General features: G+C 40.2%; 1 protein-coding gene across 1 annotated transcript; it reads right to left on the bottom strand.

The window, feature by feature from the left end:
• Window positions 1-215: 215 nt before the first annotated feature.
• Window positions 216-2,686, bottom strand: LOC116197714 (cytochrome P450 CYP82D47-like). The gene is made up of 4 exons (XM_031527942.1): window positions 1,883-2,686; window positions 1,602-1,798; window positions 792-1,147; window positions 216-629 (listed from the first exon to the last, which is right to left on the bottom strand). The coding sequence occupies exons 1-4, from the start codon at window positions 2,658-2,660 to the stop codon at window positions 365-367; spliced, it is 1,596 nt and encodes a 531-aa protein (XP_031383802.1). The 5' UTR covers window positions 2,661-2,686; the 3' UTR covers window positions 216-364.
• Window positions 2,687-13,603: the final 10,917 nt, after the last annotated feature.

Here is a 13,603-nt window from a genome sequence, read left to right as displayed (position 1 = left end):
AACTCGTGACCATATTTTCTGCACCAAACTATTGTGGCCAGTTCAAAAATGCCGTGCGATCATGAATGTCTATCAGACCTTGATGTGCTCCTTCCAGATTCTCAAGCTTGTGGAGAGAAAACCCTTTGTTGCCATTTGTGCTCTCAGCTGTCATTGGCTGGCACCCACCTAATCTCTACAGTGATTTGAAAGAGTAATGGAGTTGTCCAAGAGAATGGCAATGGCTAAACACATTGAACGCAATAATAAATGCAGACAATGGACCGATGGGTGAAAACAACTGTAATTGCCAAAAGTGATTAATGATTTGGCATTTTGTATCTAGTTAACTAGCAACAAATGGACAAGTCCCCTGTAGTTCGAGCTAGTAGCATGTCGAGGGCAGCCTTGGTGCGAGAACTACGTCCAATGGCGTTGCTTTTGGCATGGATAGCCCCGGGCTCTCTGTCATGTCTACCTTCAAATCCAATAATGTTCCCAGCTCAAACCCGTGAAGCAGTCTAGCAAGCGCCAGGTGCAAAACTTGCAATGCAAATGACACTCCCGGGCACATCCTCCTTCCGGAACCAAACGGTATATATTCGAAATCCCGGCCTTTGACATCCAAGCTCTCATGGGTTGTCATGAACCTTGCCAGATTTACGAGTGAAAGAACTCAGAGATCATCATTTGAGTGGTTCTATCACGTGTAATTATAACTGGGAGGTTATCGTCTATTCAAAGTGAGCCTTTGACAACAAAACCAGCATGAAAATTACTATATATAAGCTGTTGGAAAGCATCAGACAAACCTCTCAGGCCGAAACTCAGATGGATCTGACCAGATTCTTGGGTCACGGTGCATCTTCCACATGTTAACAAGGAGGCAGGTGCCTGCCGGAACATGGAACCCACCAATTGTGCAATCTTCCATGGCTTCTCGTGGTGCTGAGAGTGGGGCCGCTGGGTAGAGACGGAGCGTCTCCTTGACAACGGCATTCAGGTAGACTAGATTCGGGATGTCTGATTCGTCCACTTGGCGGCTCCGTCCAACATGGAGTTCGAGCTCATCTTGGACCTTCTTTAAGGCCACACGGTTGTTCAGGAGCAGGGAGATTGCCCATATGAGAGTCACAACTGTGGTGTCGTTGGCCCCTGATATTAGACTCTGCCACAAGCAATTTAAGGATTAGGACTTCCCATTTTTCGGAAAGCTATACTGATCCTGTTAAGAGTCCGGGGCGGTGCCATATCTCGAGGAACATTATAAGGTTAGGGCAATGGGGGCACCGGCCAACTGCCGGGGCACTGTCCTCTCGCCAGGTGGATTCCACATGAAGCGGCCAACGGAATGTGTTTGGTTTTTGAGTTGAGTTGAGTTTAGTTTTGATTTTAATTGATTTGTAATGATTATATTGTTGAATTATAAGGAAAAAAATGTGAAAAAGTAATGAATAGTTGAGAGAATTTAATGTTAAAAATTGAATTAAATAGTTAAAAAAATAAAAAAATAAAAAAAGTAATGATTGTGTGGTTGAATTGAAGATAAGTGGAGTTGAGTTGAGTAGAGTTGAAAATTTTTTAAAAATCAAACACACAGTTTATGACTTAATTTCACCTACCAAGCATGTGGCCTTGATGGTAGTGTCAATCTCATGGGCGGGCAGTATAGTTTCATCCAAGGAAGAGAGCAGGACATCCATGAAGTCTCGTCCAGCCTTGTCGATCTTGGCTGCGTCCCTCTTGCATCGATGCCGATGTTCGTTGACCCAGTTCCCAAGCACCCAGTCTAGCTCCTTTGCCGTCTTCTTCATCTTACCTATCCGGATGCAGTAGTCGTACACTTAATGTTAACGGCAAATTCGACTCATCATGAATTGAATATATTCATCACGCACTTAACTGGTTGAACCGTTTATCACATCCAACCATCCAAGAGACGGAATGGAATCAGAGTACATGAACTGCCCCACCAGCTGAAAGAAGTCGGCCAGGGCCTTTTGGCCACGTCGCAACTCCTCATCACTGGCTTCGGTGCTCCGGTACCTTTTACCCGCAATGGTCCGTACTCCGATGCTCATTGTCAGGTCCCCGATCCTCTCCTTCATCTCCACCTGGACTGGGCAATGCCCGTTCTTCACCCACAGCTCGTACAAGTCCCTGAGGAAGAGATTAATCTCCATCTCCTGGACGGGGCGGAGCAGCTCAAGCCGGTGGTTCGATAGGAGCTCGACTACCACGAGCTTCCTCATGTCCCTCCAGTAAGTGCCATAAGGAGCGAACCCCAACATGGCGTGGTCATAGCCCATTAATTTGACAGCCAAGGATCGGGGACGCGTCGCAAAGACCCTGTCGTTTGTGGTGAAACACTCCTTGACCAATTCCCAGGAACTAATCACCAAGGTCCGGTGTGCCCCGAGTCGGATTGAGAAGGCCGGACCACAGCAATCCGCCATGGCTCCGAACACCCGGTGGAGGAGGGCATCTGATCCAAGTAGAGGGAGGTGACCCAGCAAAGGCCATGACCCTGATGGTTCCGGGAGTTTCTTTCCGCCGCCATTGTATCTGATTTGGTTCCGTCGTCTGGTAATTTTCCTGGAGGTATGGATATAGATGACGATGATGATGGTCAGAAGAATGCCACAAAGAGCACTATTCGTTAAAGTGGGAAAGATAGCCATTGTTGTTGAAGCTCCTAAGGTAGGAAAATAAAAGAGCAGTTTTATAAGATATTGTATTTCGACTTTGAAGGACCACAGCAATTTTGGAGCTTTTCGTATGTACGTATCGTATAGTAGATCATCTGTACCACGTGGCATCCATATGCATCTGATTTATAAGATAATGTATTTCGACTTTGAAGGACCACGTTCGATATTGGAAAGATGGTTTGTAATTTTCCACGTAAAATTTTCGAAATCCAACAAAGAGAAGAAACCGAATTCGATCAGCTTATGTACGTGGCTAGCTAAAAATGTTGGGAATTGGTGTATGTCCTAGAGACAATCTATCATCAGTTCTGTAATATGACATGTATTTCATTATATTACGAGGCATTTCTGTTATTGTGTAGATTGCGCTAAATATGATTTTACACAATAATGTCCTTGGAATAGTAAGTTCAATAGGCATCAAGTGTGACTTGATGGTGAGATCCTATAATTACTGAACATTATTCCTAAATGTCCCTAATCAAAGTATTATCGTTAATTAGGATAACGATAATACGGTTAGACTAGTGTGGGTGTTGATTGATGACCAAGTCTCACAGGTCATAGATATGAAGATATCAAGTCACACCACATGTATACATTAAAAGTAATGTGTATTGGACTGACCCGCTATGAGATTGCTACATGGGTTGTTACGCGACTGTCATTAGCATATCTCAAAATGACTATAGTGTAATGATCCTTTGACTTGAGGTCACCATGGATTCCTACATGTAATGTCATATACTTTGATACTGTTAAATGCCACCGTAACAGGCTAGTTATAAAGACAGTTATTGGGTATACCACAGAGCATGGAGAGGAACGTGAGTGACTAAGATAGGATTTGTCCCTCCTACATAACGGGAGCGATATCTCACAGCCACTTGGTGGTTAAGTATAAAAGTGTATGCATACCCAAATGAGTCGATATAGCGATATCGAACTCATTTGTTCTGATAGACTTACCTGGTAAACCAAGAAAGAGATATATTAAGCCATACAAGGATGTCATCGACCATGCCTTGGGCTCAATAGAGATATAGAGGACAATGGGATTATATTACACGGTAACGTAAGTCACAAGGTTCGTCGAGAAATTGACTTTCAGATTACTTGAGTAACAGAGATGCATTGCTAGATACCGCTCACTGTTTGTGATATTGAAATAGAGATTTCGATATTACTATCAACGTAATTGGGAACCTACAGGGTCACACACTACGACTAAATTGACGAGATATTTTGAAATAATAAAATTGTCTAATAGAGATTAGATGATTTATGGTGCGACTGATTAATCGGATATTTAATGAGATTAAATTTGTCGATTAATAAGACTCGATTTATTAGATAAAATGGATCCAATTAATGCACGATCTATGTGAGGACACATGGCAATTTGGGATTCTTAATTCCCTTGTCCCACATCGGCTAGAATTGAATTTCTTCCTCCCCTGTTGCTTATAAAAAGGGGGGGGGGGGGCAGAATACATATAAATATATACATTGATACATGATATATATATATATACGATGTATGCATATGTGCGTGCATACAAGTATATATATATATATATATATAATTTGGGTTGAATTGTTGAACTCAAATTAGGTCCATTAGTCTAAAAATTTCGGGTGTCGCATCGGTGTTTCTTTCGAGTGTTGGTCGCTAGCACCGCCGATCTCGAAAACTCGTCGACAAAGTGGGTGTGGATACCGGTAGAGGCGTCACGCGTGGGACGCTCGGTCGACAATTTTAAATATTCCAGGTACGCTTTTATTTACTCTTATTCTTCTAGTAGGTCTTGGAATTAGTTTCACGGGTATGAAATTTTGAATTTATGTTCCTTTTTCGCTTCCGTTGGCCCCGTGAAACTAGCAATTGGTATCAGAGCCTAGCTAGTTAGAATCTGAGTAGATAATAGCATAAAATATGATTTTATGCTTGGTACTGGTGTGATTATGATTGATATTTGCGGTGCATGACTGTTAGACATGGACTATGTCCTAGTTGTGTTAGTATAATAGTTATACGTGTGGACTATTATGTGATGGTTACATAATAGTGTATGGTGAGATCGATTAAATGTTAATAAAATCCCTCAAAATATTAAGTCCATATCCTTCCACCGTGTAACGCTCGTCAATACCAAGATCAATGAGTGCGTAGACCTTGCCCTCGCAGGATGCCCTTATCTATCCTAGTAAGACGTTGTGTTTACCAGTGGGTCGGACTTAACTGAGCAAGCCTAATAGGATTAGGAGTTCAGAGGCATGTAGTTGGGCATCGATCTATAAGATAGATTTGAATAAGGAGTTTTTCACTCAACTAATCAAGAGTTGCATGTGATGCAATTGGGAAAGTGAGTTCCCTACCTAAATAGCCAGTTTTGGGTGAATCAACCCTCGCTGACTCAGAGCTTGGTGAGATATGGATCTTGAACTACTATGAGAATGATATTCTCTGAATCAATGTTCATGGTCATTGATTTGATATAAATAGTGGGAACAATATTTAATAAAGTCCTCATTAAATATTGTAGTGTCATAATACTTATTTTGCATATTTCTGTGGTAGTTACCATGGCGGGGAGCACTTCTAGCATTTTCTGTTTGCGATCCGTCCTTGATAAGGACAAACTGTCAGGGAATAATTTCCTTGGTTGGTATCGAAACTTGAGAATTGTTCTCACCCAAGAAAAGAAGCTATATGTCTTAGAGCAACCTCTTCTTGCACCACCACCTGACGATGCCCCCCAAGCTGAGAAAGATGCTTATAGTAAGCATCATGATGATGCCGTAAACGTCGGATGTCTCATGTTAGTCACCATGGACTCGGAGCTTCAGAAGCAACACGAGAACATGAAGGCGTACGATATGATCGTGCATCTCAGGCAGCTCTATCAAGAGTAGGCCCGACATGAGAGATTCGAGATCTCTAAAGCACTTTTTCAGGCAAGGTTGACTGAGGGTAGCCTGGTGGGTCTTCATGTACTCAAGATGATTGGGTACGTCGAGACTCTGGGAAGACTGGGATTTCCTCTGGGTCAAGAGTTGGCCGCAGATTTAGTCCTACAATCGCTGCCCAACAGTTATAGTCAGTTCATCATGAGCTATAATATGAATGACTACAATAAACCATTGCCTGAACTGCTTAACATGTTGAGAACAGCTGAGCATGATATCAGCAAGGGGACGTCCGTTCTAATGGTCCAAGGGACCAAAAGAAAGGGCAAGGGCAAGAGTAAAGGCAAGAGGGCTAAAGATGCATCCAAGTATGACTTGGGTGCGTTGAAACCTAAAGCCAAGGTGGCGAAGAATGATTACTGCTTCCATTGTGGCAACACTGGACATTGGAAGCGGAATTGTAAGGTATACCTAGAGGAGTTGAAGAAGAAGAAGGGAAGTGAGACTTCCACTTCAGGTATCCATGTTATAGAGATCAATGTATCTACTACTTCTACATCTTGGGTATTAGATACCGGGTGTGGTGCTCATATTTGTGGAAATATGTAGGACCTAAAGGACAGTAGATCGTTGGCAAAGGGCGAGATGGACCTACAAGTTGGAAATGGAGCAAGAGTTGCTACATTCACTATAGGGACTTATCACCTAGTTTTGCCTACTGGGCTAGTATTAGATCTTAACGACTGTTATTATGTACCTGCTATTAGTAGAAACATAATATATGTTTCTTGTTTGGATAAGAAGGGATTTTGTTTCACTATCAAGAACAAGTGTTGTTCTATGTACATGAATGATGTATATTATGGCAGTGCACATTTAAGTAATGGTCTGTATGTTCTTGATCTAGATACGCCTATTTATAATGTGGAAACCAAACGGCTCAAATCTAATGATTCGAACCTGACTTACCTCTGGCATTGTCGTTTAGGCCATATTAGCGAGAATCGCATCTCTAGACTTCATAAGGATGGATTACTGGACTCGTTTGATTTAGAATCGATCGAGACATGCGAACCTTGCTTAATGGGGAAAATGACTAAGGCCCCTTTTACCGGAAAAGGTGAGCGAGCTAGTGATCATCTGGCTCTCATACATACCGATGTATGTGGACCAGTGAACAAGCTTGCTAGAGGTGGGTATCTCTATTTCATTACATTTACTGATGATTTCAGTAGATTTGGATATGTGTATTTGATGAAATACAAATCTGAATCCTTTGAAAAGTTCAAAGAATTTAAGAATGAAGTGGAGAATCAGTTGGGTAAGAGCATTAAAGTTCTTCGATCAGATCGAGGAGGTGAATATTTGAGCTATGAGTTCGCTGACTATCTTAAACAGTGTGAGATTTTATCTCAACTGACTCTACCTGGAACACCACAGTGAAATGGTGTAGCTGAAAGGAGGAATCAAACTTTATTAGATATGGTTCGATCTTTGATGAGTCATGCAAACTTACATGACTCCTTCTGGGGATATGCTCTACAGACAGCTGCTCTCATATTAAACAATGCTCCGTTGAAATCAGTTGAAAGGACACAATATGAGATGTGGTATGGGAAGCGTCTCAAGATGTCTTTTTTAAAGATATGGGGTTGCGAAGCTTATGTGAAGAGGTTGTCTTCGGATAAGCTTGGCCCTAAATCGGACAAATGTTACTTTGTGGGGTATCCTAAGGAAACTCGAGGATACTATTTCTATAATCCCATCGAGGGCAAAGTGTTTGTTGCTCGAACTGCGGTATTCCTTGAGAAAGAGTTTCTCTCCAAAGGAACTAGTGGGAGGAAATTAGAACTTGGGGAAGTTCTACCACAAAATGACATTGACCAATCGACAGGTGAGGTTGCAGAGCAAGTACCACAAGGTGTTGTGGCACAATCTTCTGCACATGTAACACAGGAGTCTCGCAGGTCCAGTAGGATACGTCATGAGCCCGAGAGATATGGATTTCTTGTGACTCAAAACAATGACGTATTGCTCATAGATGATGATGAGCTTACAACCTATGCGGAAGCCGTAATAGGCCCTGACTCTGAGAAATGGCTGGTGGCCATGAGATCTGAGATGGAGTCCATGTACACTAACCAAGTATGGGCTTTGGTTGATCCACCTGAAGGGGCAAAACCCATTGGGTGTAAGTGGGTCTTCAAGAAGAAGACTGACATGGACGGTAATGTGATTACCTTTAAGGGCCGACTTGTGGCAAAAGGTTTCAGACAAGTTCATGGTATTGATTATGACGAAACCTTTTCCCCGGTGGCTATGCTTAAATCCATCAGGATCTTGCTTGCAATTGCAGCTTATTATGATTATGAAATCTGGCAAATGGATGTCAAAACTGCTTTCCTGAACGGAAGCTCCTCGAGGATGTGTTTATGACACAACCTGAGGGTTTTGTCGATCCACATTGTACCGGAAAGGTTTGTAAGCTACAACGGTCTATTTTTGGACTGAAGCAAGCTTCTAGAAGTTGGAATCTTCGTTTTGATGATGCAATCAAAGAGTTTGGTTTCATTAAGAATGAAGATGAACCCTGTGTTTACAAGAAAGTTAGTGGGAGCATAGTGATCTTCCTGGTGTTGTATGTAGACGACATACTTCTAATCGGGAATAACATTCCTTCCCTACAGTCTGTGAAAACTTGGTTGGGAAGGTGTTTCTCTATGAAGGACTTAGGCGAAACTACCTACGTACTAGGTATCAAGATCTATAGAGATAGATCCAAGAGATTGCTTGGCCTAAGTCAGAGTGCATACATAGATAAAGTGCTTCGGCGCTTTAGCATGCAGGATTCTAAGAAAGGGTCGCTGCCTATATTACATGGCATAAGCCTTTCGAAGGCTCAGAGTCCTTCTACTCGAGAGGAGAGGGACCGCATGAATAGGATCTCATATGCGTCAACTATTGGATCCATCATGTATGCTATGTTATGCACTCGATCAGATATCTCATATGCTTTGAGTATGACGAGTCGATACCAATCAGATCCAGGTGAGAGACACTGGATCGCAGTAAAGAACATCCTTAAGTACTTACGAATGACTAAGGAGATGTTTTTGGTATATGGAGGCGAAGAAGAGCTCGTTGTAAGAGGTTACACCGATGCTAGCTTCCAGACCGATAAGGACGACAGTAGATCGCAGTCAGGGTATGTGTTCTGCCTAAATGGAGGTGCTGTAAGTTGGAAGAGTTCCAAGCAGGAGACAGTAGTCGATTCTACCACAGAGGCCGAGTATATTACTGCCTCTAATGCCGCAAAAGAGGCCGTTTGGATCAAGAAGTTCGTGACAGAACTTGCTGCGGTTCCTAGCATCGCAAACCCAGTGGATCTCTATTGTGACAACAATGGAGCCATTGCGCAGGCTAAGGAACCTAGGTCTCACCAGCGATCCAAACATATACTCAGGCGCATCCATCTCATTCGCGAGATCATCGACATAGAAGATGTGAAGATATGCAGAATATCAACAGATGAGAATCTCGCAGATCCACTTACGAAACCTTTTGTGCAGCGCAAGCACGAGGCTCACACTAGATCTATTGGCATTAGACAGATGCCAGATTGGCTCTAGTGCAAGTGGGAGATTGTTGGGAATTGGTGTATACCCTCGAGACAATCTATCATCAGTTCTGTAATATGACATGTATTTCATTATATTACGAGGCATTTCTGTTATTGTGTAGATTGCGCTAAATATGATTTTACACAATAACGTCTTTGGAATAGTAGGTTCAATATGCATCAAGTGTGACTTGATTGTGAGATCCTATAATTACTGAACATTATTCCTAAATGTCCCTAGTCAAAGTATTATCGTTAATTAGGACAACGATAATACGGTTAGACTAGTGTGGGTGTTGATTGATGACCAAGTCTCACAGGTCATGGATATGAAGATATCAAGTCACACCACATGTATACATTAAGAGTAATGTGTATTGGACTGACCCGTTATGAGATTGCTACATGGGTTGTTACGTGACTGTCATTAGCATATCTCAAAGTGACTATAGTGTAATGATCCTTTGACTTGAGGTCACCATGGATTCCTACATGTAATGTCATATACTTTGATACTGTTAAATGCCACCGTAACAGGCTGGTTATAAAGACAGTTATTGGGTATACCACAGAGCATGGAGAGGAATGTAAGTGACCAAGATAGGATTTGTCCCTCCTACATAACGGGAGCGATATCTCACAGCCACTTGGTGGTTAAGTCTAAAAGTGTATGCATACCCAAATGAGTCGATATCAAATGAGTCGATATAGCGATATCGAACTCATTTGTTCTGATAGACTTACCTGGTAAACCAAGAAAGAGATATATTGAGCCATACAAGGATGTCATCGACCATGCCTTGGGCTCAATAGAGATATAGAGGACAATGAGATTATATTACACGGTAACGTAAGTCACAAGGTTCGTCGAGAAATTGACTTTTCGATTATTTGAGTAACAGCGATGCATTGCTAGATGCCGCTCACTGTTTGTGATATTGAAATAGAGATTTCGATATTACTGTCAACGTAATTGGGAACCTACAGGGTCACACACTACGACTAAATTGACGAGATATTTTGAAATAATAAAATTGTCTAATAGAGATTAGATGATTTATGGTGCGACCGATTAATCGGATATTTAATGAGATTAAATTTGTTGATTAATAAGACTCGATTTATTAGATAAAATGGATCCAATTAATGCACGATCTATGTGAGGACACATGGCAATTTGGGATTCTTAATTCCCTTGTCCCACATCGGCTAGAATTGAATTTCTTCCTCCCCCTGTTGCTTATAAAAAGGGGGGCAGAATACATATAAATATATACATTGATACATGATATATATATATATATATATATACACGGGTGTATGCATATGTGCGTGCATATAAGTATATATATATATAGATATATATATATAATTTGGGTTGAATTGTTGAACTCAAATTAGGCTATTAGTCTAAAAATTTCGGGTGTCGCATCGGTGTTTCTTTCGAGTGTTGGTCGCTAGTTCCGCCAATCTCGAAAACTCGTCGACAAAGTGGGTGTGGATACCGGTAGAGGCGTCACGCGTGGGACGCTCGGTCGACAATTTTAAATATTCCAGGTACGCTTTTATTTACTCTTATTTTTCTAGTAGGTCTTGAAATTAGTTTCACGGGTATAAAGTTTTGAATTTCTGTTCATTTTTCGCTTCCATTGGCCCCGTGAAACTAGCAAAAAATTGATACTTTTCGAGACTATCTACGTATAGAGTTAGTTATCATATTTATTAATGCGGTAGAAAACGAATAATTTTATGTTATTTGGGCGTTTTTGTAATTTTTAGGGAATAGTTTTTTCCTTCGTTATAATTTTGTTTCCTTCGTTATAATTTCGTTTAAGCCTATTTAAGCGTTGTAAGCCCTAGGACTAAACACAGTATTTGTTTTATGAATAAAATTTCGAAAGAATATTTTCTCTATTTTCCTAATTTCGGCATTGATTGAATCAAAAGAATTTGATGCATATTCCCTGGTATTCGTAGGATCAACAGGTTTTAGAAGATTGTTTTTTGACATTCGTGTGCGAATCAACATATCACAATCGTTTTTTAGTTTTGCTGCGTCAGTTGGTATCAGAGCCGCATTCGTTCTTGGATCAACGATGCTGCCCCGAAGAACGGTTAATCAAAGTCATGCTGTGGAGTATGACGAATTGGATCAGAGGATCGAAGACATATCATATGATGAAGCCAATCCAGTTTTCGATAAATATCCAGAGGAAGATCAAGAAGAAGTTACTGAATTTGTATTTGATAATCAAGGAAAACCAACGTTCGTTATCAACAAATCTGTATTAAAGAATATTAGAGGTGATAAACTTTTTCATTATTGTGCTCAGATTGATGATATTCTAGATCAAGAAATTTCCAATGTAAAGAAAGATGCATGGATGCTTACGACACCGATTTCAGAGGTTATTCAGCTGCCAAAGTTGGTCGAAGTGCACGTGACTCGATCAAGAAAGCAAAGATTCAGTGAAAGTGTTTATTGGCTAAGAGGTGTACGGAATTTTATGTACGAAGAATTAAGAGAAAGAGTTCGCAAAGAGAAGAAGGCATTCAAGTGGCAAGTGAGAAAACAGCAGAAGCGTATTAATCTCTCTATTCGTGAAGATTAATGTGATAGTTCGGATGATGACGATTCGAGGGCGAATTCTCTCCATTCATAGGAGAATGATGCGGCAGACAACGGGCAATTTTATGTTATTTGGACGTTTTTGTAATTTTTAGGGAATAGTTTATTTTAGAGAATAATTTATTTTACGGAATAGTTATTTCCTTCGTTATAATTTCGTTTAAGCCTATTTAAGCATTGTAAGCCCTTCGGCTAAACACAGTAGTTTTTGGATGAATAAAATTTCGAGAGAATATTCTCTATTTTCCAAATTCGGCTTTGATTGAATTAATGAATTTGATGCATATTCCTTGGTATTCGTAAAATCAACATGTTATAGAAGATTATTTTCTGGCATTCGTGTGCGAATCAATAGATTACAATTATTCTTTAGTTTCACTGCGTCATTTATTCTCACAATCCATATTTTCAATATTATGGGGGATCATGAAAATATTAAGAATCAAATTTTAGTATCTATATGCCCTAATAAATATTGTAATCATCAATGAAGTTTTTTTCCCCCCTAATCCGGGGTGTTCGAGCTTCGCCTGACTAATCCCCGGGATTCCGTGAACCCGCAGAGGCACATTGATTGGGTAATCACGCCAAAAGAGCTCCGGAAATTTCGAGGGGTTTCGAATGTGAGATCGAGTGGATACATGAGCTCCCCCTAACAACTAGGCCAAATCTTGTGGAGTTTCATCAATGAAGTTGCCAATAGTTAATTTGTACATTTTCAGAGGAAACGAGGTTAATGCATAGTGACACAAGATTATGGCTTAAAATTAAGAGATTTTGGGTTCAATTTTTATATATATGTCATTTTATTTCGTTTTATTTGTTTACCTTATATTAAACTCATTAGTCTCCTTTATTAAAAAAAAAATTCATTTTCAGACGCTGGGTTCCATCCACAAGTTCTGATTTTTTAGTTGCATCGTGAACAAAAGTCAAAAGGGGAGAATATAATTTGATTTTTAAAAAAAATATAGTATTCATTTTTCTTTTTTTGGAGACGGAATATATAGTTATCAGGCAAATGATAAGGACCTAGGTTTTACCACTAATGATAAGGTTTTATCATAAAAATAATAACACTCATATTCCAGCGGATGCGACGGACCACACATCTGCGTGTTACATCCGTGCACTAAAGAAAATGGTCACATCTGTGCCCTCATATAGGACATGTATGGACGTGATTGGCTCTAGTCTATACTTCAATTCAAAGCACGCGTTTGAATTTGTGGACTATATCGAACGTTATCTTTGTCTTTGATTTGTTGGGAGAGACTCTTTTTTGGGTGCAGGGAATCTGCCCACAGCTTTTGATTATTGTCATGACTCATTGTTGCTGCTGTGCAGTGTATTTCCCTCCACTTTTTGTTTTTGTTTTTGTTTTTGTTTTTTTTTTTTGAGATTATCCTATGTTCATAATCATCAACAATTTTGTACTGAAATTTTTGTAGCTCTAGGACATATTTCTCTAAGATGATGTCTACTACAAGAAGTCTGGCCGGACGGAAAATTCAGTCTCCAAGTAGAAAACGAAAGTAAGACAAAAAAATCCATCAAATTTCATAAAAAAAATTATATGGTGCAGAAATATGCGGGTATAGTGATATTGCATGCATCTATCGGGGGACTTGATGCTATTCTCTTACATACAGATGCATGTATTTCTGTTTGTGTCATATCTATTATATATATTTTTGTCAAATATTGCTGACATGACAAGTCAATATGGCTCAAAAAATTTTAAACCATATCGTA

Source organism: Punica granatum, chromosome 2 (assembly GCF_007655135.1).
Source record: "Punica granatum isolate Tunisia-2019 chromosome 2, ASM765513v2, whole genome shotgun sequence".
NCBI classification, from domain to species: Eukaryota; Viridiplantae; Streptophyta; class Magnoliopsida; order Myrtales; family Lythraceae; genus Punica; species Punica granatum.
The sequence above is the reverse complement of the archived record's forward strand: the minus strand, read 5'-3'. Positions and strand labels throughout refer to the sequence as shown.

Coding starts and splice junctions, on each gene's coding strand:
- LOC116197714 (XM_031527942.1), bottom strand. CDS start 2,660: ATGGCTATCTTTCCCACTTTAACGAATAGTGCTCTTTGTGGCATTCTT. Junction 1,799..1,882: donor TGTGATAAACGGTTCAACCA/GTTAAGTGCGTG, acceptor GCATCCGGATAG/GTAAGATGAAGAAGACGGCA. Junction 630..791: donor TCTGAGTTTCGGCCTGAGAG/GTTTGTCTGATG, acceptor AAATCTGGCAAG/GTTCATGACAACCCATGAGA.